At 38.6% G+C, this 24,690-nt stretch overlaps 3 protein-coding genes across 6 annotated transcripts in view; 1 reads left to right on the forward strand and 2 right to left on the reverse strand.

The window, feature by feature from the left end:
- The first annotated feature begins 2,602 nt into the window (after positions 1-2,602).
- On the forward strand, positions 2,603-20,111 carry ift74 (intraflagellar transport 74). 2 transcript variants are annotated; one of them, XM_079662077.1, is made up of 21 exons: positions 2,603-2,705; positions 3,342-3,485; positions 3,963-4,104; positions 4,266-4,314; positions 4,483-4,581; positions 4,859-4,919; positions 5,625-5,684; positions 5,838-5,899; positions 10,279-10,417; positions 10,995-11,057; positions 11,492-11,629; positions 14,494-14,534; positions 15,158-15,237; positions 15,758-15,811; positions 16,256-16,353; positions 16,691-16,817; positions 18,767-18,930; positions 19,061-19,186; positions 19,319-19,379; positions 19,515-19,630; positions 19,665-20,111. In XM_079662077.1, the coding sequence occupies exons 1-20, from the start codon at positions 2,670-2,672 to the stop codon at positions 19,628-19,630; spliced, it is 1,860 nt and encodes a 619-aa protein (XP_079518203.1). In that variant the 5' UTR covers positions 2,603-2,669; the 3' UTR covers positions 19,665-20,111. The 2 variants fall into 2 exon arrangements, with proteins under 2 accessions (XP_079518203.1, XP_079518204.1); XM_079662078.1 differs by lacking the exon at positions 19,665-20,111 and having other exon boundaries at positions 2,618-2,816; positions 19,515-19,649.
- LOC307026573 (leucine-rich repeat-containing protein 19-like) lies at positions 4,968-9,897 on the reverse strand. Its single transcript, XM_079662079.1, has 7 exons — positions 9,821-9,897; positions 8,921-9,031; positions 8,551-8,798; positions 8,346-8,454; positions 7,920-8,007; positions 7,481-7,669; positions 4,968-7,400 (listed from the first exon to the last, which is right to left on the reverse strand). Exons 2-7 carry the CDS (start codon positions 9,020-9,022, stop codon positions 7,105-7,107), a joined length of 1,032 nt encoding a protein of 343 aa, XP_079518205.1. The 5' UTR covers positions 9,023-9,031; positions 9,821-9,897; the 3' UTR covers positions 4,968-7,104.
- The window catches only part of zcchc2 (zinc finger, CCHC domain containing 2), a 28,936-nt gene continuing 24,092 nt past the window's right edge, over positions 19,847-24,690 (reverse strand). For all 3 annotated transcript variants that reach the window (XM_079662076.1, XM_079662074.1, XM_079662075.1), the window contains exon 14: positions 19,847-22,823. In XM_079662076.1, coding sequence (XP_079518202.1) covers positions 22,809-22,823 — 15 coding nt within the window. In that variant the 3' untranslated portion in view covers positions 19,847-22,808. The remainder of the gene's footprint in view (positions 22,824-24,690) is intronic.

Consider the following 24,690-nt stretch of genomic DNA (forward strand, 5'->3'; position numbering starts at 1 on the left):
GGTGTTTCCATAAGGGTTATGGTAGCATGTTGTTTGACTCTAGCTGAATATAAACATCTGGAATAACTGTTCAGCACTTTCCTTCTTTGAGTATTGGCAGTGGAACATGATGTGGCTTTATACTCTTCTCTCTCTTGTAGCAATGTATTCAACTGATTGCCTTTATAATGCATGGTCAGATTATACTGGAGATGAAAGCCTTTGTGTATTAAGACTCAAAGTGTTGTGGTTTGGTACCATATGTATAACTCGGGGCAAACTTAGATAGCTGACGTGTTGTAACTCAAATTGTGATTTTTAACAGTGATGGAGAGGAAGAGCTAGTTTCTGATGGTTGTTGTTTCATCATTAATTCTACCACAGATTTGTATACAGTGACAGCATGGCTCCAACTTACTAAAATAAATGAAAAAAGTTTTGATTATATTAGAAGTATTTTAGTTCAGCGATGTATCACGTACAAAAGTCATGGTAAAACTTGTCAGACATAACTGCATCACTACTATGCTCAGTTTTGAGTATAGTAAGTGTATGGCTGTGTGTCATCAGGAATATTGAAACATTTTTGCTACTGAACACAAAATATAATCTCTTGAACCTTGCATCATTTTTAGGGGGCAACTTGGGGACAGCCCAAAGAAGCTGTAAACACAAAATATACATTTCATGATGTATGTTTTTCTGTTTTAACATCCAATAGACGGAGAGCAAAATAAGCATTTATGTTGAATGTAAGTCCAATATTCCCTCTCCACTAACTCCCTAGTGAAGTATGGCTCTTTAGTTGCAAAAAGTGACATTAAGCTAATTAATCAGATAATAAGTAAAGATTTTGAGTCAGAACAACCGATGATGCAAACCTTTGCTTTGACTTTTTGTTATCTGTAGTATGGACACATTGCATGTGTCTTCATTCAAATTCTTCTGACGCATTCGAGAAATGTGCTAAATACCAATACCAAAGCTCATTTTGACTGCTCTTTAGGGAAAAAACACAGTTTTCCTATCCAAATTGTCACTTAGAAATTAGAAAGGGGCCACTGAAGTGAAAGAATGTCTTTTGAGATATATTGTACTAAAGACGCAACACTTTTGTATATGTATTTATCGTTGTGTTCCTGTAGCCTTGTGGTGGTTGTGCTCTCATTGGTTGAAGGGATTATAATTAAGATGTGTAACAGCCAGTTTCACAAACTGTGTTCTTGAGTTTCCCCAAGGATTTGCACAACAAGATTTGAACCCCAATACATAACTTACAAAGTCTTCAAAAATCGCATTAAATCTGATGTTTTCATTATTGCGCTGTAATGGCAACTTGATTTAGAAACATTGTACTTGCAACCATTATTACAAGTTTGTTTTTTTACTACATATGCAGTGGGCAATTATGCCAACACACTATTAAACCATGCAACAAAGCGCAAGCCCTGTCTTAAGATATAATAATAATTTTGGGAATACCTGGCTAACTTCTCTTTCAGGACCTATAGAGGTTCATATGATAAAAGAACCTAGCACCTGAAACACATGACAGTGGGCAAAGGGAATTTGTTGATGAAGCAGGCACTAAGTGTAGCGGTAGATGTGTAGGCCTGTGATTTAGTAGTACTTCATATCAAACATAATGGCTGCTACATATAGCACTCAAAAAGCAGCAACCTGCCGAGGAGAGACACACACACCTAACACATCCTTATCTAAGGTTAACTACCCGTAGTTTCCGGATTTTGCTTTTGTAATAAATGCTCCTCAGTATTCTATCCAAGGAGCGTTGTAGATCTTCATGTACCGCCACTGCACTCATGCAAGAGTAACACTAGCTAATACACACGTGCTGTACCTGCAGAGCATGCTGAAAAACAACAATGGGGTGTGTTAAGGTAGACTTTCTATGTCATTTGCAGAACCTCCTCATTGTTTTTTGGTGTTTTTTGTTTTGTTCATTTATTTGAATTTCATTTTTTGGTTTGGAAAACAGTGTTTTTTGTGATTACTTGTTGATTAGTGATGTGATTATTGAACATGAAATAAAAATAAACTAAAACTAAAACTGTTGTGGCTTTTCTTTTAGAAGTGATAACAACAGTTAAAACACTGTATGTTGCTGCATATTAACTTGGCAAACCTAGCAACAAGTGGGGTAATGCACACTTTTTGTTATAATCAACTAATCTACTAGTTTGAGTCATTCTTTCAGAGTTTATTTGGCATTAACCAGACAAGAATACCAAATTGCCGTTTTGTTTAATTTCATTCAGAAACATCTGAAATGAGGTCAAGTCTAAAGAGTTAGGCAAATGTCACTTGTTCAAGCACATGAATTCTAACTAATTAAAATGACATGTTTTGACATCTATCTATCTATGTATTTTCCCCGGGCGCTGTACAATAGATGCCCACTGCTCCTACTGCTAGGATGGGCCACATTTCACTGTGTGTGCTGTGTGCTCTGCATGTGACCATTAAAGAGGGTTTCATCCCTCCGATTCTATGTTCTATTTATAGATCTATCAATACATCCTGCAAATTAACACTGTTTGGGTCTATTCCGGTGTTGGACACTGGGGGCGGTAGCGCACATTTTCTCTAGGTTTCTGCTTAATTTCAGGAGAAGAAGACAGTTACCAGGGTAACGTCGACATCATCTGGTGTTGTTGGCTTTCTAGCATATGCTAGCTTGTGTTTTAACGTTTACACTAGTTAACGTAAGTAACCATTATCCTCTTAATTAAACTAGCTTGCTAAACAGCCGCCTCGCAAAGAAAATACTGTCCTTTACTATTTGCGAAAACGACCAAGAAGGAGTAAGGTTTAAGGTACGAAAGAGTAAGCTTTACCATGCTTTTCCATTGCAGTGAGCTAACGCTTAAGTATGTTATGTTTGGCCAATGTTCATGGTTCGGTAAACAAAATGGCTAACATGCATCAAATTCAAAACGACCGAAGTCAGTTGAACTATAGTTTACGTTCTTACAGATAAGGGTAACGTAAGTCTACATAGCTAAAGGCTATGGTATTGCTGGGGTGGAGCACATAAACACACACTGCACGAAACTGTTACACTTCATCTACTTACATGATTTCCAAAAACTCTTAACTCCCATTGCTTAAGCCTAGTAAATGATAATGTGTTGTGGGGAGGGATGGAAGATACAGTAATGTGGTTTGGGTTAATGTCTGCTTCAGTAATCAAACCAGCAAACTTCTAGTCACAAATAAGCTTTACTGTCCTCTTGGGTGCTCACATTAAGCAAACACAATAACAATCACGAAGTATATGAGCAGCACAAGGCTCAGTAAATAGATAGATGCTTTACTTGTGTGTTACTGTCCAATGCTAGCTAGCTCCAGGCATAATGGCAAGTCAGCGACCTGCCTCTGGCATTGGCAGGCCTTTGAGCCGCAGTGGGACTGCAGTCCCTGGGGCTGGAAGACCCCCACCAGCCGTCCGACCTCCTCCTACAGCTATCCGTGTCACAACTGGGGTAAGTCAACTGCCACTCCAATTCATTTGAGCTTGGAGATAAAAGTGCCCTTCCTGTAAGCATACTGGGTACTTAGCTATAGTCATGCCATCATACAGTATCAACTAGTTATAGCAAAGGAACAAAGCCGAAATGTCTCTTAAAAAGTCAAATAAGTACCATTTGAACAGCATGGCTTCATGTAAGAGAGCTTGTTTCAGCTTTATTTTGTGTGTCTTTTGTCAATATTTGTATTTGACATCACTTTAGTGATTCTGGTAGCTTCTGCTATAATATATCTCTTATAAGCAAATGCAACTCATAGCGGTTGGTGCAAAATCAGTATGTTGCTGATTTGTGATCTGGATATTTTACAAATTACAAAGGCATTATTTTTTATTAAATCAGCATATCAGACAAGATTTTGCAGTCTTGTCAACTAGCCCTAATGAGCTAGTTATACAGTCGCTGAGTTTTCTTATTTCATTTTCAATCCAGATGGTTCCAGGTACAAGTGGTCATCCTGGCATGAGGGGCGGCATCCCCCTCGCCACCCCTGGAGTCCTGTCGGCACAGATCAAAGTGACCGACAGGCCTGTCACCCAACAGGGCCTCAGTGGTATGAAGACTGGCATGAAAGGTAAGTCTAACGTTGCATCAGTTGACACTTTTTAAAATGCACATTTGTTTTATTAATTGCTTTAGGCTTGGGAATTTACCAGCTGTTTTGAGCCTTGTTGAAACAGACATTTAAAGTCTCACTTCTCTTCCCTCCACCACATCCTTCCTCCCACCCAAAAGGACCTCAGAGACAGATTCTGGATAAGTCCTACTACTTGGGCCTTCTTAGGTAACAAATCCAACTAAATGTTCCAACTGGAATCTTTAGTAAAACATTTTAAGCCCTGATTGTTATTACTTTAAACTGTGCAGCAGGTTATTTCTGTAAGGGCAACATTTTCTTAAACATAATTTTGGTCCAAACTGGAAAATGGTTATATTATTGTTGTGCCTATAGGAGTAAGATCAACGAGTTAACCACAGAGACCAGCAAACTGCACAAAGAGATCGACAACTACAACCAGGAGAATTCAGTTTATCTCTCCTACGAAAAGAAGTGAGTGATGATGGACAGTTTGTAATATAGAACCTGTTCCTTTTTTACTGCATTCCACTGCCTTTATTATTCAGACATGAGAAAAAAAGCCTAACTTTAATTAAAAGTATTTTACAAAGGAATTTGAAACACAGTTTGGTTACATTGTTTTATTTCCAATTCACATAGAAAAAGTGTGTTTTCTAACAGAATAAACGATGGAAAGTTTGAATATTTGAATGAACAATTAATTGTATAATGAATTTCAAATAAGAACCCTTTTTTATTTCCCCTTCAGAGCTGAAGGCCTGGCTGGGGAGATTAAGGATCTACAGGGCCAGCTTGCTGACTACAACATGGTAAATAGCTGCAGTACCAGCCATATTCTATAATCATTTTCAATAAGTAACTTACGGAAAATAATAGCCTGTTCCTTTATCCTGGATATGACAAGAAACCATGTTAAGTATTACGCAATAACAGATTTTTTTTTACACTTTAATGTTTTGAACTGTATTTATTAATCGTCGTCTAGGAGTGTAAAAATAGAGAATGAGAGAATGGAAACTCCAACAGATAGGACGCAGGAGAGAAATCCCTCCAAGCTCAGCAGCTAAATGATAAAACAATGTTTGGTCACACTGTTGTTGTTAAGGAAGTATTTAGATCAAACACATATCATTTTCTTTTTTTTTTCGTTTTATGTTTATTTTTCATGGCTCTGTTGTTTAAGTTATATTGATAAGCATTTTTTTTTTTTTTTTGGTTTCGCCCGTGTGGGCATGTGGAGGGAGGGGGGGGGGGGGGAGTGTAGTGAATGTACTGTGGTACTGTGATATTACAATATACATGAAATGGCATCGATTACTGTACACTATAATGAAATAAAAAAACAAATAAAAACATATGATTTGAATATTAGCAGGGTACTTTAAAAGTGTAAATGTCTGGTATAATAGTAGGTGTGAATGCTTTACAATGGACTCTTCTAGATGTATTTAAACACTTGAGGAGTCCTACTGATATGTAGCTTCATTGTTTGCATTGTTCTGATTGTATTTCAGCTGGTGGACAAGCTCAACACAAACACAGAGATGGAGGAAATGATCAACGACTACAACATTGTAAGTACACCTTGTAAGATGTCAAATCATCAAAATGGTATCAAATCAAAGGTGTGACCATGGGGGCTGATTTGGGTTAGAAACAAGTATTTAGTAAATACAGTGAGAATGCCTACTCTTTGCTTTCTTCTTCCCTCCTGTCTACCATCCCAGTTGAAAGCCCACAATGACAGTGAGGCTGAAAGCATCGACAGCATCTTCACTGAGAGGCGAGAGTAAGTACGGAGGACTTCTCATGATGTTTTTAAGATCACTGGGTTGTTGGGAAAGCATGTTTTCAAGCTTATATTTAGCTTAGAAAAAAAGTATTATTTATAGACAATAGAATAAAATGTGAAAAAACTATCATTGTATTATAAAAGAGTTTATAATTTATGAATTTTTCACATCCATGATTAACTTTGATTTGATATCTCTGGAAAGTTGGCTGTATTTTACAGTTAAATAATGATTCCAGCTATGTTGCATAAATCTAAATATATAAAGTTTACGGTTTTTGAGTGCAGCTTTAACGATGTGTATCTTCCAAAAGCCTGTAAATGTTGGATTGCAAACACAAAAATACATTCTTCAATAGTGTGGTGGCTAACTTTAGGCCCAGAAACCAAGATGGAAGTCAACCTTGACTGCAAGCAGTTTTGTTTTTTTAAATGAAGGGATTCAGTGTTTTTATATGTATTGTGAATATCCTCCTACTTCTTAAGATATTTTTTTTTTTTTTTTTTTAAAGGATCTTAAATCTTCTACGATGCAGTGCTGTAGATTTAATGACCCAAACGTTCATAAAGTGGTTAAGTAGCATTCTGTATAAAGTAGCTCAAATTAGCAGAACAACAACAACTACTGCTATTAAACATAATAGCAAAATACTGACAGCAGTTTAATTACTGCACAGTCAATCATTTCATTGTTGATACTTTAAATACATTTACTTATGTGCTTTTACTGATGAAAGAGTTTGAATATCTCGTGCACCACTGATGCTAAACAAACATGCTGGGTGTGTTATATAAAGTAAATACTCTCTTTATGTCGACGTATGGGTTGGCCCTTCACATTTTACATCTGTCTGTCCTCCAGGAACAGGCGTCTTAGTTGAGAAAGAGCTCTTATGTAATAGTTATAATATATATATATATATATAACAGTACAAAAATCTAACAGCAGGAGCCACAGAGCCAGGAGAACATTTAAGTGACTCCTAGAATAGAACATATTAACAGTGTGCTTAGAACACAGAGTTAGTACAGCTTACCCAACTAAGGCAATATATACCCTACATATCTAGAGGACATTTTCTTTTTTTCGCACCATAAAACAGCCCACAGTGAGCACCTCGTTTTGAAGATTACACAAGTGACAAATCTGTGATGATTGCTTCCTCGCCCTATTCCTGGTTTTCCAGCCGCTCTTTGTTCTGTCAGTCTTCTCTCTTGATGTATGGATCCTCAAAATACTCATCCTCCTCCTCTAGCTGCCCATTCTCTTGCTTGAAGGTGAATGTCTGATGGTTCATGTACCTCCCTGTCCCTGAGAAGACTGTTGACACAACGTCCTCGTCCTCCTCTTGGTGCAGTCTCCGGTGACGGTAGTTGTAGAAAAGCTTGTACCAGGAAGGCCCCTTTACGCCGCACACGATGAGCATGGAGGTGCACATCGCCAAGGCTGCGACACATGCTGTGAATTTCCATGTGTGGCCGAGCACAGGTTTCTGGTCTATAGGGATGGAGAGACCATTCTTTAAAAAGTTAGAAGGAAGAACGCAGGGTCAAACACCCACTTCACCTTTGTCCTACCTTTGTCGATGTGCTTCTGGCTTTGTGTGGTTTTCAGCATGGTTGATGAGCCAGAAGGCTGTTGAGAGTTGACTGGTTGGCTTAGGGTTGTAGTGAAGATGGGGGGTGTTGATGGTAAACACATGTTTGCAGCCTCCCAGAGGTCTCTCCTAGCCTGCTTTTCTGGAGAAGCACAGGTGACTTGTCCCCCTGTAGAACAAAAGACATCACCTTTTTGATCGTTCAAAAAGCCTCCTTGGAGCATGTTCTTCTTTCCATCGATCTGACGGGAATTATTCATGTCCGAATAAGCACCCCCGATTACTCTTACGTAAAACAGCTGTTAATAGGTTGCATCAAGGAAATCAGTGTTCTCAGATCAGGCTGAAAATATAAATATTCAGATCCAGTCTGCATATAATCATCAAACCATTCAATTGCAGAAAATTACAATTATTACCAGTTTTAACTCCGGCTGCTTTGAACTTTTCAAAGCCGCTCAGCAGGGGACAGGAACAATTCCAGGGGTTACCCTGTAGGTTCAGCACCTAATGAAACAAGACTGGGTGTGGTTATCGGATTAATAATAACTTGAAATAAAAAGACAAGATTGCTTGGTTCACACGATTTATTTCCTTTTGTGTTAAAAACTATTTTGCTCCACTGATAACGACATATTTCATTTAAGGATCAAATGAACTCCTATAAAAAATGTTTACAAGGTTGTATTTAAAATTTTTAAGAATTAGACAGGAACGTTAAGTAAACACAAAATGTTTCAATTTTTAACCTGATAAGACGAAGCAACCCCTTTTTTATTACATTGTCCTAATAAATAGAAGCCTTTCACATTTCGTGTTTCCTGTGGTTTTTGGAGGGTGTTTACCTGTATATTTTCCAGCTGGATCTGCTGTGTAGGTAGACTTGTCAGCAGGTTGTGGGACAGGTCCAGCTCGGTCAGAGCATCCAGGCCGGATAACGCCTCTGGGTCCAGGCTGAAGGAAGACCCGGGTAGTCAGAGCATTTGTGAATGCAGGAATTATTGTAGCAGTAGCAATGGTATCAGTACACATTCTGTATCAGCCTTTTACCTGCTGATGTTGTTCCTGGACAGAGACAGCACTCTGAGTAGCGGCACTACGGAGAAGTACTTGGCTGGTATACTGCCCACCAGGTTTCCATCCAAGCGGAGTTCTTTGAGTTTGGGATAACTAACCAGGGCTCCTCTGTCAGCCTCATTCAGAGAGAGCAGGTTCCCTTCTAACAGCAGTGTGGTAACAGAGGAAGTGTTGTTGCTACGGGGAATTACTGTCAGAAGCTGGTTGGTCAAGTTCTTTACCTGCTGATAGATGGATGGAGTTATTATAACACATAAACAATCTGTGTAAACACATACAGATAAACCATCATGACTTTCACTCAGCAGTGCCAGCTTAATCAAAGGAAATTAGGATTTTCTACCTGCGTGTTTTCTTCCACAACCTCAGCATTACTTCCCAGTATATTCACGGTTACCACTGCAGTGAAGAACAGCAGGAGAAGAGGTTTCCAACACACCTCCATTATCCTAGTCTGAAAAACAGAAAGGACTGTGGTTCATCCGGTTTGATATGGATAAGAGTTTGTTTAAACTTGGAGGCTGAGAAGATCAGCCGCCTTTTTTTCTACTTTAATTCAAAGATTCAAATGATTTATTGTCATATGCACTCTTAAGCTACAGTGTAGAAATGGTCATGGAAATCTTATGATCCTCAAACATCTATATATCCGTGACCAGTGTTTTTTTTAGCTCCTCTGACCCTTAGCTTGTAATCTATTCATTCTAAACAATTCACTCAGATAATTATAATAAAAGCAGATCGAATAATTCAGATGATACAAACATATTCACAACTCAAAACAAGCGAAAAAGAATATGTTCATAGATCTTAGTCAGGTAAATTGGCAGACCATAGGCACAACATGTATTAGGTATGTAACAGGTTAAAGAAAGAACAGCACGCAAAGGGAAAAATGAAACCGCTTTCATGATACAACTATCACCTCATGTCAAAGTGCTCTTTTAATACATCCATGTAAAATAGACATTTACATTTGAAATCCTTAAATTATATTAATCTGTTAACTTGTCCAAGATACGATCCTCTGGGCACTCACCTGACCTCTCAGAAACTGGGTGACTGAGAGGACGTCACACACCTTTTACCGGTGTCAGCTGAATAACCTTTGACCGGCATACAGTAACACATCCGTCAGAATCCTTACTGTTTTGTGTATTAAATGTGTTTTATCCCACATTTTAAATGTATTTAGTCACGATTCTACATGACTAATATAGTAATAACAACCAAAAGCACTTACCTGTACTTCTAGGGACTCTTCAGTGAACTTAAACTCACCTGTCAGCTTGAGGAAACCTGCACAATGACCAACCTTTGTTCCTGGTTGTAAAACCGTTAGCTCACATGCACTGTTAATGCCAGCTGAACCAATAGATATGATCCTATCAGTTCTCCTTTCCACGTCTCGTTCCTACTTTGCTTTAAAGTATATTTAAGCCTTTTTTAGAGATACTGTATATCCCATTTTAAACTGTATTCCAAAAAATATTCAAACGTTTTAATGGTATCTAAGTGGTTTTTAAATTACATTTATATTCTTGGGGAAAGAGTGAATAGAAAGTAGGAAGGGAGACTGACGGATGTCCCTGGGTCTTTGTCACATGTCTCCATCCCCGTGATAATGACTGATGAAGGCAAAGTAAACATTTGAAAACAATATGAAGAAATATAAAAAGTCTTCTACTGTTTGCTCTGCAGAAGAGAGGAGGCCATCAGGGCGATAGAAGAGGAGATCAGGGGGGAGAGGAGGGTCGCCGAGGAGGTCGTCCAGGCGATGCCAGCCGGCAAGCAGGAGCGGTACTTCACCATGACAACAGCCAATGAGGAACTGCTACAGGTACTCATGTCGTTTTATCAATATATTGTTATTATACTGCTTAGGTATAATTGTTGTCTTAAACTTAGAATGCCAGTGTGATTTCATTCACACTGGCATTCTGTTTATTTAGGATGTAGTACTAATAATTGATTATTTTTAAGATATACTTCCCATTAAATGATAACTTCATAAAGTCAGTGAATATATATGAACATTGGATACATTCCTCTTTGAAGTGTAGGCATTTAAAAAAAGTATACTGATCATTAGTAGTAACATTGCTATTAAGGAGTTTAATGTTTCAATGGTAATGAAGTGATTATTCATTGATATCACTTAAAGTGTGTTTTACATTACATATCATTTAGCTGATGTTTTTATCCAAAGCAACTTACAATAAGTGCAAAAACCATAAAGAATCAAACTGCGAACAACAAGGATGGTTCCATAGTTAGTGCTGGTGAATCCGTTACAAGGCGTAAATGAACTCAACAAGTGCTTTGTTTTTTTTTTTATGACTTTTTTAACCCTTTGTAAAATAAAGGTCATTTTACTTCCTGCTTTCTTTCTTTTCCTCTTTTGTTTTGTCCTGTAGGAGCTGACTGTTCTCCAGGAGGAGCTGGACCTTCTGATAACCAGGAAGGAGGACTACGACGCTGTGAGTTGCTCAACAAAGACTGGAAGATTGAGGGAGGGGTTCTTTAGGGTTCACATACTTAACTTTAGATTTGTTTAATATATCAGTGAATGTCATTTAATACCAAGTGTGAGAAATATCAATAACAACCAAAAACATTGTTACATGTAAGTAATGTCATGATATAGCAATCTTTCCTAATGATATCACTGATCCATTGAAAACTGGACCTAAATGGACAGATTAAACAATCATGTAAGAATAACCCCATTTAAGCTCAAGGCCTTTATCCAAAAGCAATGTTTTAAGACTTTTCCAGACATGCAGATCCCCTGGGGAGGAAGGACATTCAGAATAAGGAATGAACAGATGTCAATTTAATGCGTTACAGTGACATCAGTATTAGCAGAAGGAGTAGCACAAAAAAGTTGAATCTGACTTTGTCCCGTGTGCAGGAGCTGTCCCACTCGCACATAAAGCAGGAAGTGGTTCGGCTCCACGAGACTCTGTTGGCTCTGCAGGGGAAGCGTGAGGCCATGGAGGCGGAGCACAAGAGCTCCCCCCAGGACGAGAGAGAGACACTGCTGAAACAGGTACGCTTCACATCCAGACAGAGACAAGGAGTGCACATTTTATACTCCAGAGAATGCTACATCAGACTTCACCGAGGGCCACATACAGAAAAAGATACGAAGGGCTGGGCCACTCACTAGAGGTGAGGTATATTTAAGCAATAGCTCACGACAGGCCGTGGTATATGCTCATTATATCATTATAATGGGCATATACCCATACGCTTCGCTTTGGGCCGAACCACGCCCCTTGGCCGAACCACGCCCCTTGGCCGAACCACGCCCCTTAGCTGTGATATAATGAGCATATATCACGGCCTGAAGTGAGCTATTGCTTTTATAAAACGGTTACCAAGTGTGGCAATATGAAAGAAAAATACACACTCTAATTTAAATAGTTTTTATTAGTAAATAATGACGTTCAAAATTAAATAGTCCCTCCGTTGCCTTCTGCACGAAACATGCAACACCACTAACAGCTAGCGAACGTATTACGGCCCGTCCACACAGCGGCGTGCGTTGACGCTTGACGGTGGGCGTATCTGAAGCTTGGGGATTTTTTGCGAGCAACGCGACCAACAACCAATCACATGAATCTCCCGCCCCGACATACAAAGCAATAGCAATGTTAAAATGAAGTAAACTGGATATAAAATTCCCTGTGGGCCCGTCCACACAGCGGCGTGCGTTAACGCTTCACCATTCACTTTGAATGGGGTGACGTCACTTTTTGCCGAACTGCATTTTGGGAAGCGACGCGTTGCTGGCGTTGCTCGCTTCAAAAGTTGAGCAATGTTCAACTTTTGGCACCTCGGCAGACGCGTCAGCCAATGAAATCCCGTTTATGCAAATCTGCCAGTACAAGCGCTAGCCAATCAAACCGCGTGTATGCTGGGAGAGACTACGCAGGTCCAGAGCCTCATATTCCAAAAAATTGAGGAAAAATTCATTATAGCGGTAGTGAATAACCCGGTGCTGTATGATCAGTCTCTGTTCATCTACCGGGATACAAACCGGAGGAGCCAGGCATGGAGGGAGGTGGCAGAGACAGTGGGTGAAACTGGTAGGTTTTCGCCTGTTTGGGGATTTTATATCCAGTTTACTTCGTTTTAACATTGCTGTTGCTTTGTATGTCGGGGGCAGGAGATTCATGTGATTGGTTGTTGGTCGCGTTGCTCGCAAAAAGCTTCAGATACGCCCACCGCCAAGCGTCAACGCACGCCGCTGTGTGGACGGGCCACAGAGAGCGAGCGTTGATCCATTATTTGGCTGTTTATTTACATTCATTTTTCTATGTTGCCGTTTATTGTGCAGCCACTGAAAAACCTGTCCAGCATCAGTAGCATGGCTTACGAGGTTAATTGTATAGGTTGAGGTTGTTCTATCGAGGCTGTTGCTTGGCGTGGCGAGAATATTGCTCCACTTTCTCCTTTCCCCGAGAGTGGGCTTCCAGTAGCTCTGGAGAGAGATTTCGCACCTCTGGCCACTAACGGTCATAATTTCTCTGCTTTGTTTCAAGACCCGCATCAGAAAGCTTTTGAATGGTGCTACTTTTCCAGTTGGTCTACCTGCTCTTCACGGAGCTCTGCATGTCTTAGTTTAGGTGCTTTTTTTTTCTGGAGATAGGTAGGCCTACTCCTCAATCCACTCCTCCATAGTAAGACCCCCGGAGGTCGAAGTTAATCTTAAATGTTTCCATTTTAAGCTTTGTAAGTTTGTTTCGTAACGGAAGAAATGTAAATATATTTATAAAGTTGACAAGTCAAATCAAGCAATCTGATTGGTCGATTGCGTTTTTGCGGACCTCTTTGATAACAGATTTGAAAACATCGTTGCTTGCTTTAAAAGTAGCACAATTCATTATGTCAAACCTTGGAAAGTATCTAGATATCCCTGCCCTAATGCCAAAGGAACTGCACACTGAATATGTGTTGCCGTTTGATGTCTATGTCTGGACCGCTGCGTAAAAAGGAGGGTTTCTGCCCCGTTACTTCTCAGCTGCTTTCTTGTTCCAGTTTGCAACTGTATACTGTTTTTCTCAGGCGTGGAGGGATACTGAATTGTTGTGAAAAGTAACTTCCAATTCTACCCGTGGTATACGCTCAGTATATCACGGCTAAGAACCAATCAGATTGCTTGATTTGACTTGTCCGTTTTATAATGCCTCATACGTTCAGTTATAAGTTGGAAATATCAAACCAATGTAGGTCAATTATTCTTGATACTTGAAAATGCTTTAAGAAAAAAACAGCCTACATCACATATTATTTTTTATTTATTTTGTTAGCAACTCATTCATTAAAACAGAAGCTTCAGATTGCTTACAATAAGAGGAAATATGAAGGGTATATTTAAAGGTTGGTATATAAATGTGTTATTTGTCTTTTTTCTTATCATTTGAACATGTTTTCAACTTTAATTGACTGAATTTATTTGAAGTTTGGGCTTATGAAAACTGTGTAATGTATTTGAACATATATTTAAGAAGTACAATATAAGACGAGCAGAAGTGTGTTATTCTTAAGTCATTATACTTTTTGAATTTGATGAGGGCCAATTCAAAATGGGCCGCATTTGGCCCCCGGTCCGTAGTTTGGACACCCCTGTGCTGCATCATTGCTTTTATAGGACTGGATAACATCTCTTACTTCACTTTGATGTGGTTTTAAGATGCAGTTTCAATTAAGATAAAATCAACCTCAGTACAAAGTGGATTAACCTATAGTGTCAGATTCAGTATTTCATCCAGACACTAGAAGCTGTTAGACTTGTTTCACAGAATCAGTGCACCCCACAGACTGCATTATCTCAAAGGGCTGTTGAATTTCATACATTAAGGAGTTGAGTTAGTTATAAAGTGATTTAAGTTCTGTTATATCTTCTAGGTGAAGGAGGACAACCAGGAAATCGCCAGCATGGACAGACAGTATGTAACGCAAACAAAACCCCGAGTCTGTGTCAGGGTTCAACTTTCTTTTTCTTTTTTTGATTCATTTACATTTTATAACAACAGCATACTTTGCCTGAAGTTATCAACACATGTTTAAAGGTTCAAATAGTTTTATTATATTGAAGATTTGAAAGTTAATCATCCCTTCAATAGTGTTTTATTTGTCTGATAGTTTACATATTTTTTCTTCACGGTCAACTTTTATATTTGCACTGTTTTAGTTCTGTTTTTTCTTCTATTTTGTTATATATATATATCGTATAATTGTTTTTTTTATTATTATTAATAATGTGCAATACTTGTTTTACATGCAGCTAAAACATTTCCCATTGTGGGATTAATATAGTATACGTATTTTATCTTATCTTTTCTACCTAATTAATTGGTGCTTTTTGTCTTCTCTTACTGGCTCCGTGACCCTGGCCCTCTCAAGTATTCGCTTCTGAATAGGAAACCCATTTTCCTCTGTGTTCTGATGTGTGTGTTCTGATGTTTTCTGATGTGTTCTGATGTGTGTGTTCTGATGTGTGTGTTCTGATGTGTGTGTTCTGATGTGTTCTGATGTGTGTGTTCTGATGTGTTCTGATGTGTGTGTTCAGGCTTACAGAGATCAGGGAGAGGATGGAACAGATCACAGAGCAGATCCGACAGCTGGAGCAGGACTCAGAGGAGGCGCAGGGTAACACCGTGTGGCAGTCTACACTTTTCATCTCTATCGAAATGTCGTACACTGCCTCAAAAGTTTCACATCTTATTAAAGAAACCATGTTATACACTATAAACAATGTTAGAGACATGTCTTTGTTGCCATGTGTCAAGTGCTGATCATTATTTCCATGGCATTAATCTACTAATTATATTTATATGTCATAGTTTGTGATTTCAACTATATCAATTCCTATTATTATGACATAGGGAAAAGCCGTAGTTGACATGTCTGAAGTATTTATTGTCTGACAGAGATTCCTAAATTAATATATTCAATTATCCTTTTTTGGCGTTGAACTATTTAAAAACAGGTGTCCCTTTTTCAAAAGTATTGCTTGGTCTTGGACAACTTAATGATTGAAATGCCTTTACTTGGACATATAAGCACACTCACACAACGTACTTAACAGAACTAGACAAAGTATGTATTGAATGATTATAATGAATGTAATTGCCTGCTAAACTAATACTTTATGTTTGTCGTCCATAAGGGGAGTGTCAGCAGAAATACAGGGAGCTGAAGAGGAGGGATGAGGAAATTGACCGTGAGTGAAAAGTGGAATGACTGAAAGTGAATGGACTTGAGTGGTCGTGAACATATCAAAAATCACAGCATGATGTATTATTATACCTATAATGTGACTAAAGGGTGGGTAATAGTCTCTGGGATACATATTTAGAATATAATAGCAAAGCAAATACATTTTGATAAAGTCAATATTTAGTTATTGTATATTGAACTCTTATTTGTCTTTGTGTTAAAATATTGAATGTAACTCTTTGCATGTTTTAAAAATGGTTTAACTTTGAACTAATTAACTAATTTTGAATGCCTTTTTGAAAACTACCACCAGGAGTCGCCAAAGGCTAAATGTTTTTCATTTGAATTTAGCTTGAGAGATGTACCACTGTACTGTAGGTTTAAATATAATGAAATACAGCTGATAGTAATAACTTCCTTTCTTTCATCCTTTCCTCCTTTGTTCCAGGGTACATGGAGTCTTTTGAGGAGGTCAGGGCTCAGGAGCTGGACAAGATGACCCAGAGCCAAGAGAACATCGTCTCCATCCTGGAACACTGCAGCAGGGTGAGGGAGGGGAGGGGGGGGGAGAATCAGAACACATTTGTTAGCCCCACAGAATGGACATTTACATTTGTTACAGCAAGTTCACAGCCAAAGATAGCTTAGTATTAATTAGGAAGCATGCATACAAATATGCAAAAATGGATTAGACTGTAAATAAAGGAAAGTGTGTGTGTGTGTGTGTGTGTGTGTGTGTGTGTGTGTGTGTGTGTGTGTGTGTGTGTGTGTGTGTGTGTGTGTGTGTGTGTGTGTGTGTGTGTGTGTGTGTGTGTGTGTGTGTGTGTGTGTGTGTGTGTGTGTGTGTGTGTGTGTGTGTGTGTGTGTGTGTGTGTGTGTGTAGAACATGTTAAGGCTACATCAGGTGGACACAGTGACAGCCAGTGAGCTGAGGAACATGCAGGAGGTGCTGGTCAGCAAGGAGACGGAGGTGGTCCAATCAGAGAGCACTGCCAGAGGACTGACAACAGGTCAGTAACACACACACACACACACACACACACACACACACACACACACACACACACACACACACCGTTTCTCAATGTCGAGTAAACCTGCTGCAGAGCCACTATTTCAAGTAAATGCCCAGGATTCGGCGCCACTCGACGATGTACTAAATAGTGGCTCTGCAGCAGGTATACTCAACATTGAGAAATGGCCACACACACACACACACACACACACACACACACACACACACACACACACACACACACACACACACACACACACACACACACACACACACACACACACACACACACACACACACACACTGCTACGTAGTTTCAGTTTCTCCTTTCTTATAAAAGACCTGTAGTATTTTGGATCCTGTCGTATTTTTGACTTTTTATTTCATTTATCCATTGTTTTGTTTATATTTGATATATTTTTTCATTTTATTTTGAATTGTTAATTATCTTTTCCACATTTTAAAGTATTTAAAATATTGTATTGTATTATAAAGTCTGAACATACTTCTTCTTCTGCGACGAAATAATTTCCCAAATTGGGATGATCTGATAAACCTTTGGTAATGTTCGGGTCAAATTGACTCGGGACATATTTCAGGGTTTAAAAAAAATACAGAACTAAAATCAACATGCACAATTCCTTATATATATATCGTCTTTAACTCATTCCCCAACAATATAAATGAAATATATGACTAGTTTTTGAAAATACTCTTTGCTAGATCAAATTTAACAATGGAAGTGTCCATCTTTTTTTGTAATAAAAATGTAATTTATGTTAAAAAAAAATACACTGTAATAAAAACTAGGTTTACATTTTGCTCATGCTTTTCTAGGACAAATGTAAATGAAAAATGTTTTCATTAATGTTTATTATTTTTAATCTGTCATATAATAATCAAAGCCCTGAAGGAAATAAAGCAATTTAGCAGCAACTGGAACCCAAGAAACACACATCCAAAAGTATTTGGCTGTGAAATATAGAGAGAATGAAACATCCATATAAATGACATAGAACAGATATAAACACAAAGCAAATCAAAACAATTAACAGTCACTATTCATCAAATCCAGTATATCCGAAAAATATATTAATGAAGTGACGCTGCAGAACATTCTGTGAGTCAATGGGAAAGTCCGTTTAGGAAACACATGATGTAGAACTTCTTTGTGTGTACAGCACAGATGTACTTGTTGTAGTTGCTGCATTTAGTCTGTGTCTTGGAGTCCTTTGAGGGTCCACAGACCTCACAGCTGGCTGTGAGGGTCTTCCAGAAGCTGACTGTGGGGGTCTTCTTGCGGCTGGCTGTGGGGGTCCTTCAGCGGCTGGCTGTGGGGGTCTTCCAGTAGCTGGCTCTGAGTCAAGTTCATCTTCCAATTTGTTGTCAAATTCTGAGTTTTCCTCCACATTATCCTCATCTTCAGAAATGTCTTCCTGTTCCACTTCACCGTGTTCAATGCATTCCACTCACTCTCATCCATTATTAGCTCCAAGGCTCTGAGCAGAATATCTTTTTGGCCATTTTGCTGGTAGATAATTGTAGTTCTGCACTACACTGTTACTGCACTGAGGTTATGTCTCTGTTTAGTCCCTCCTCCGGCGTGCAGGTGCGAGGGGGGACAGTGAGAGAAAATGTCAAATGTTTATACATTTCTGGAAGATCTAAAATGTTTCTAATGTTCTAGGATAGTTTTGTGTACACACTACAAAGGGTAGAGATCAAGGGAAAACAGGATCAAACCGCTTCTGTGTGTGTGTGTGTGTGTGTGTGTGTGTGTGTTTCAAAAAAATAAAATAATAATTCCACATGTCCATCACAATAAATAAGCCCCAGCCATTGAGTTTCAGGTTGAACGAAAATATCCTTATATTTAGTTTTATTCATTGAAAATGGAAATCGGGTCAATTTGTCCCGAATGCTAACATGCTAACCTCCACCCAGAATCCCAGCGGCTGCAGCAGGACCTGGAGAAGGTGCAGCAGCTGGAGGGGAAGATCAGCGGGGAGCTCAGCTCCCTGAAGGAGCGCGTCGGCACCATGGAGACGGAGCTGCTCACCTACAGAGACCTGGACACCCTGAGGCACACAGGGGAGGAGAAGAAGAAGGTGAAAAGAGACTCAGAAATGAGAAAGATGGCAGCATCACGAATATCAGCCCCATAACTCTAAAGTATCAGTTTTTATTTGGCTAAAGATAATCAAACTGTAGGCTAACCTTTGTTTCATTCTGGTGCAGAGGCTACAAGAGGAGCGTGTGTCACTTACTCAGCGTCGGGATTCATTCAAACAGCTTCTGGAGGAAATGAATCAGAAATATGAAGCTCTGAAGACCAAACTGCAAGAAAACGAGACTCACGCTCAGGTCAGAGCATTTTACACTGTTATCAGAAAACACATCAATCACTACTCTACGCATACAACCGTTAGATGCTGTTATCGACCCGTATTATTCTCCTCATGCTAATTTTCTGTGTGTGTGTTCTTTGTGATATAGCTGGCTAACCTTGAGAGGAAATGGCAACACTTGGAGCAGAACAACTTTGTGATGAAAGAGTGTATCCTTCTGAATGATGTCTTTTTCTCCTTATTGCTGAATGATTTGTCCCCACTGAACCCTTCTATGAAACATTTGATCCCGTAAAAGCCACTCATTGGATACATCAGGGATCTTTCCTTAACTGAAGCATCAGTCATCGCCTCGAAATCTCAGGAGAGTGACTACGCCTCGGTCGCCAAGAATGTCTCCCAACAAGTGGCAGAATACAACAAGAGTCTCATCGACTCTCTGCAGAACAACAGGAGTTAAACACACACACACACACACACACACACACACACACACACACACACACATAAAAAGGCATTTTAGTCAATGTCACCATAAAGTGGTCAGCACATAGAATAATTTAAAAGTGATTCAGTTTTCTCTTAAGAAAGCATTGATACTTCAAAACATTTCAGCAGCACGCTAAAAAAAATGGCAGATTTTTAAAGTTACTCTAAAAAAACGATTGTTTTGCTAGTTCAACATGTTCATTATATCAAGTCTGTGATGGATTGTTTTGTCCGTAAAACTGCAGCTGCTTACTGTCCTCAAATACACTAATATGTCAATGTAGTGAACGTTTTAAATATGTAGTATTTTTCCATTTAAATGTAAAGCAGATTTTTGAGCATTCCATGTCAATATTGTGGGTTTCTGTAATTCTATCTTCAAAGTTCTCTGAATATTTCAATAAAGATGTTTTGACAAAAGAAAACACTCAAGTCAGAAAAAATGTACTTCCCATTTTTTATATTTATTGCTTTTAATTACAGAAAACTATTTGCATAAAATCCAAATTCCACTTTAGAAATATGTTTGACCTTTCAAGTACATAGATATCAAAGAGTACAGTAAACATTACAACTGAGGTGGGCAGCACAGGGACTCCTTGCAAATACAGTACAGCATTTTGCAAACCATCAACACAACTACACTCGGGTTGTTAGAGGCCTCCTCAGTATTTACACTGGACCCCTCTGATTTCTGATCACTGGATCCAGAACTCAGCAGGATCTGATCCGCTTAAAACATCCACTGAAGAGCAGGGAAGCAGTTTTGGACACAAGTAATGTTCAAAGTGGAACTGAAGACAATCGAATCTCACAGCAGTCAGTTTAAGGGTGTGCATCCTTTAAAAATGGACGTAAAATATCTCTGAATCCACCTCTGGTTTTTCCTTAAAGTCACTTTTTTAGTATTCATGAAAACAATATGCATAGACTTAAATGTAACTAATGCACTGACAGTAGGTGAAACAGGGATGGGAGACAAAAACAAGCCCTGAAAACACCTTAAGGGCAGAAAGTTGCACACTCAGAAACAACATTGATGGGGGAAGCATTACATGCCACATTAATCTCGAGGAACTGAGAAGAACTAGCATCCTTCGGTAAAATATATTTCAATTGTCTTTAGACAGGCCTATAAACACAGATGCTCATAATGTACAAACATCATTAACAGTCCAGGTTTAAGTTATTTTTGTTAACGGTTACCTCCTTGCACACGTTGTCATATGGAAGTGTTCAATATTAAATACATAAAAAATACATTATGACAAAAATAACACGAATTAACCATGTAAAATATATAAACCATCTCGTTATAGAAAATTAATGGCCTTTTATTTTCAAACTTAGATTGTTTTCATGTCACTTTTCTTTGCCCTAGCAGCTAACAGGTGCTAACTAGCTAAATCTGGCAGAAGTTGTTGATCTTGCTAGCTTAAGAGGCAGGGAGGCATGTGATTGGCTGAAAAGTTGGAAGGCGGGACAGGTCGAAAAAAGAAAAAAACCTAGAAAACGTATTAAAGTATTTCAACAGCTATGTTTCATTTATTGTTTACTATTGTGCACATAGGAGCTCCATATTCTTACATCCTGCCTCTATTTATTATTCAAATGTTTCCAAAACACTTTTTAAAGAATCTTCAAAGAGCTTCAAACCAAATTAGGCATTACAGTAAAGGTGATTTTGGTGACTTCAATTGTCAAATGCCATCAGGTTTGTCTGATGTTGTAGGTTAGTTGACAACAGTTTTGTGTACAAGGTATACAGATAGTTTGATTAGTTAAAAGATATTTCGAAAACATCAGGTATCGCCCCCCTCAGTTTTAGCTACAATAAACTATTACATTCCCCTCTTAGTAGGCTTAGAATGGAACTAGCTGTGTACCATTATCTCTTAAAGATGCAATCTGTCATACAAATACAAAACAATTGTAATAAGTTACCAACAGGGCAGGAAAGTAGTGCTTGTTGTTTCTCTATATAAAAGCATACATTTCTTAGTCTATAATTAGAGTTTTAATTTGTGTCTGTCTACCCATTATAATGAATAGTTTGACAATGGTTTCACCGTCTGCAGAATTGCACTCTGAAGACTGAAACAAACAAACAGTTGACGTGTATGTTCTTATTTGTCCTACATTTAAACAAACACTAGAGACCCGACACTGTAAAAAAAGTACAGGTATATGCCAACAGCTTGCAAAGACATCTTTACTCAACTGGATCAGAGAAGAATGATCCTCTTCTCTGTTGTATTTACTATTAAGGAAACTGAGAAAGATTGCCCTCTTTAAAATATTAGCCATAAATAAATGCTTCACACCTTAAATACAAAATTCCACTAAAACAAAGCAGACTGTCATTTCCTTTAAATTTAGATCGTGAAAATGTATTGATTCTCAAATCTGCTTGGTTGTGGTGCCGACTTTTTTAGTGCACTTGTAAAACAAGTTTAATGAATAAGACAACATTACAAAGCAGCTGTTACCTTCTAACCACAACAGATCAAGTTGCACAAACAAATTCATGAGATTCATAGACTGACAGTCAGTCCTTAAAAAATGTGTACATTCAGAAACAGCAAAGTTGAAAATGAGAAACATAAAATCCTTTTTGCTAAAATTCTTTTTTGATTTAATTTTTTTTAACAATGCTGTACAATTCTGTCCGAACAATAAAATCCTAGATTAACAGTAATAATGAGGAAAAACGTGACTTTTTAGAAATAAGTGTATAATAACCTTTTTTCAGTTGAGACTAGTCTCCACTTGAATGTAAAAACAAACAAAGATATCTTCCTAGAAATTAAGCAATAAGTTAATTGTTTCCAACCATCAGTGCAAAAAAGATTAAAAAACGTAAAAGGGAAGGGACCGTTACTGTGCACGAGACAGTGATCATCTCTATGGGAACAAGATTTTCCCAGGCACAAGTACTTAGGCTTTGTCCGCTGAGCCCTTGGCAGGTCACCTTCTGTTCTAAATGGTGTTTTTTTCCCTAACGTTCGAGAGGCTTCAGTGCTGCTCACACAGTGCTTTGGGAAGAACAGCAGCCGTCACTGTGGACACGAGACCAGAGGAACTCTTCATTATCCTTTCCCTTCAGTCGGCATTGTCAAGTGCTTCTGAAATGTGGGAGGCCGCATACTTTAACCGGAAGCCACCTGCAATGTCACCACAAACACACAAACAACCACATGCACACATACAGAGATGCATCCAAACACACAGAGGGTATACAATCAGTGGACAGTTACAAAGAAAAAATTAAACCTGATTTAAATCAACTTAAACTATGATCAAACTGTCTTTACAAAGAACATCATGTCTGTCTACTATTCATGTTTTCAGTTAGTTAAGCACTAACTAGGGATGGGTATCGTTCAGATTTTAACGGTACTACTACTATTACTGATCAGGTATTTCTACTGTGTTTTTATCGGGTTTTCATATTTCTTTAAGGGAAAAACTTTTTTTTTTTTTTTTTTTAACCAGAAATAACATTACTTTATTTTACATATAATATATATTTTTTTGTAAATAAAATTACAGACTTGTGTAACGATGGAAATGCAAATAAAATAAAATCAAGTCCTGTACTTAAGTACAATCCTGAAATAATTCTACTCTATTTACATTTTGTGCTACTTTGTACAGACTCTATAATTCAGAGGTTAATCGTATACTTTTTCACCACATTTCCTTAATATCTTTCGTTACTTTGCACATTTTGATTAATAATGTGAAATATATTCCGCCCTTAAATAAGACTCAAGTTACACCTGAGGGGTATACTACGAAGCAGGATTTTCGCTTAGCCGGCTAAATTCAGGGAAAACTCCGGCTTTCCGGTCCTCCGAAGCTGGTTCTCTTTTTAGCAGGCTAGATCTCCATGGTAACTTATGCTTAGCGGCTAACCTGGTTGGGACCAGGTTATGTTGCAGGCTAAGAGCTCAACTCAGTGAAAGCACTGCCTGCTGACCAATCAGAGCTCAGTGTGCGGAGTTTAAAGCGATCAAGTCATGTTACAGGAGGAAGGAAATACAGAAAAACTGCCGTTGCAGGAAAGACGGCCGGCAAAAATCACCGACTGTGTGAACGTGAACATTAATAGAATATCACCTCCCATCTTCAGAGCAATCTGACTATTATAACATTAGTGTTAAGAAAGCTTACTTAAATATCTGCCACAACATAAGTAACCGGATCAAAGTAACAGTACAGTCCGCGGCATATCACATCATAATGTATCATTATTTCCTTATCTGAGTCAGCTGGGCCGTATCTGGCCGTGAAACACTCACAGTGTCACATACTGTATGCAGAAGTATTATTTTAAGCAACACATTAAGTTGACGAAACACTCGAGACAAACGTAATTAAAGTCAGATCCACCCGTGTCTTAGACGGGGCAGTGATTTCATAAACCTGTTAATGTACGCATTCAAACACTTTTTCTTTTACCAGCTGTATTCACCTTGCAGGTGCAGCTATGTGGCTTTTATCCTGGATGAAGTGTTTAAGTTATGGATGTTTAAAGTTTAACTTCTTCATATTTCAAATATTAAAGTTCACTTTTCATTCAGGAAGTATGACGCTGCGCTGTCAGTACGCTTGTCCTTGTTTGTGATCGGTCGAATGCTCCAAATACCAGCCCTTTCATGTGAACGCACACCTAACTAGATAGGACACAGCTGGCTTGAGCGATCCACTTGATAACCCGCGTCGTAGTACCGTTTAGCGAGAGCGCGTATGTTTTGGATTAGTCCAACCGGCTAACTCAAACATATCCAGGTTAGGTTGAACCAGCTTCGTAGTACAGGCCCCTGGAGTAAAAATCACATGTTAGGACAGATTGCTTGTGTTTCCGCAATAAACACTTTTGCCATTGTCTACATAGAGCCTTGTAAAGTGTTACTATGTTTTAAACGTTTTGTTCCGTCCCCGGCAGATCTACGTGTTAGTGTATGGCGCTGCAGCATGAGAGCTGCTCCGCCCTTGTACACAGACGAGAGATTGCTCTTACGGAGT

Source organism: Notothenia rossii, assembly GCF_949606895.1.
Source record: "Notothenia rossii genome assembly, chromosome: 12".
In the NCBI taxonomy this organism is placed as follows: Eukaryota; Metazoa; Chordata; class Actinopteri; order Perciformes; family Nototheniidae; genus Notothenia; species Notothenia rossii.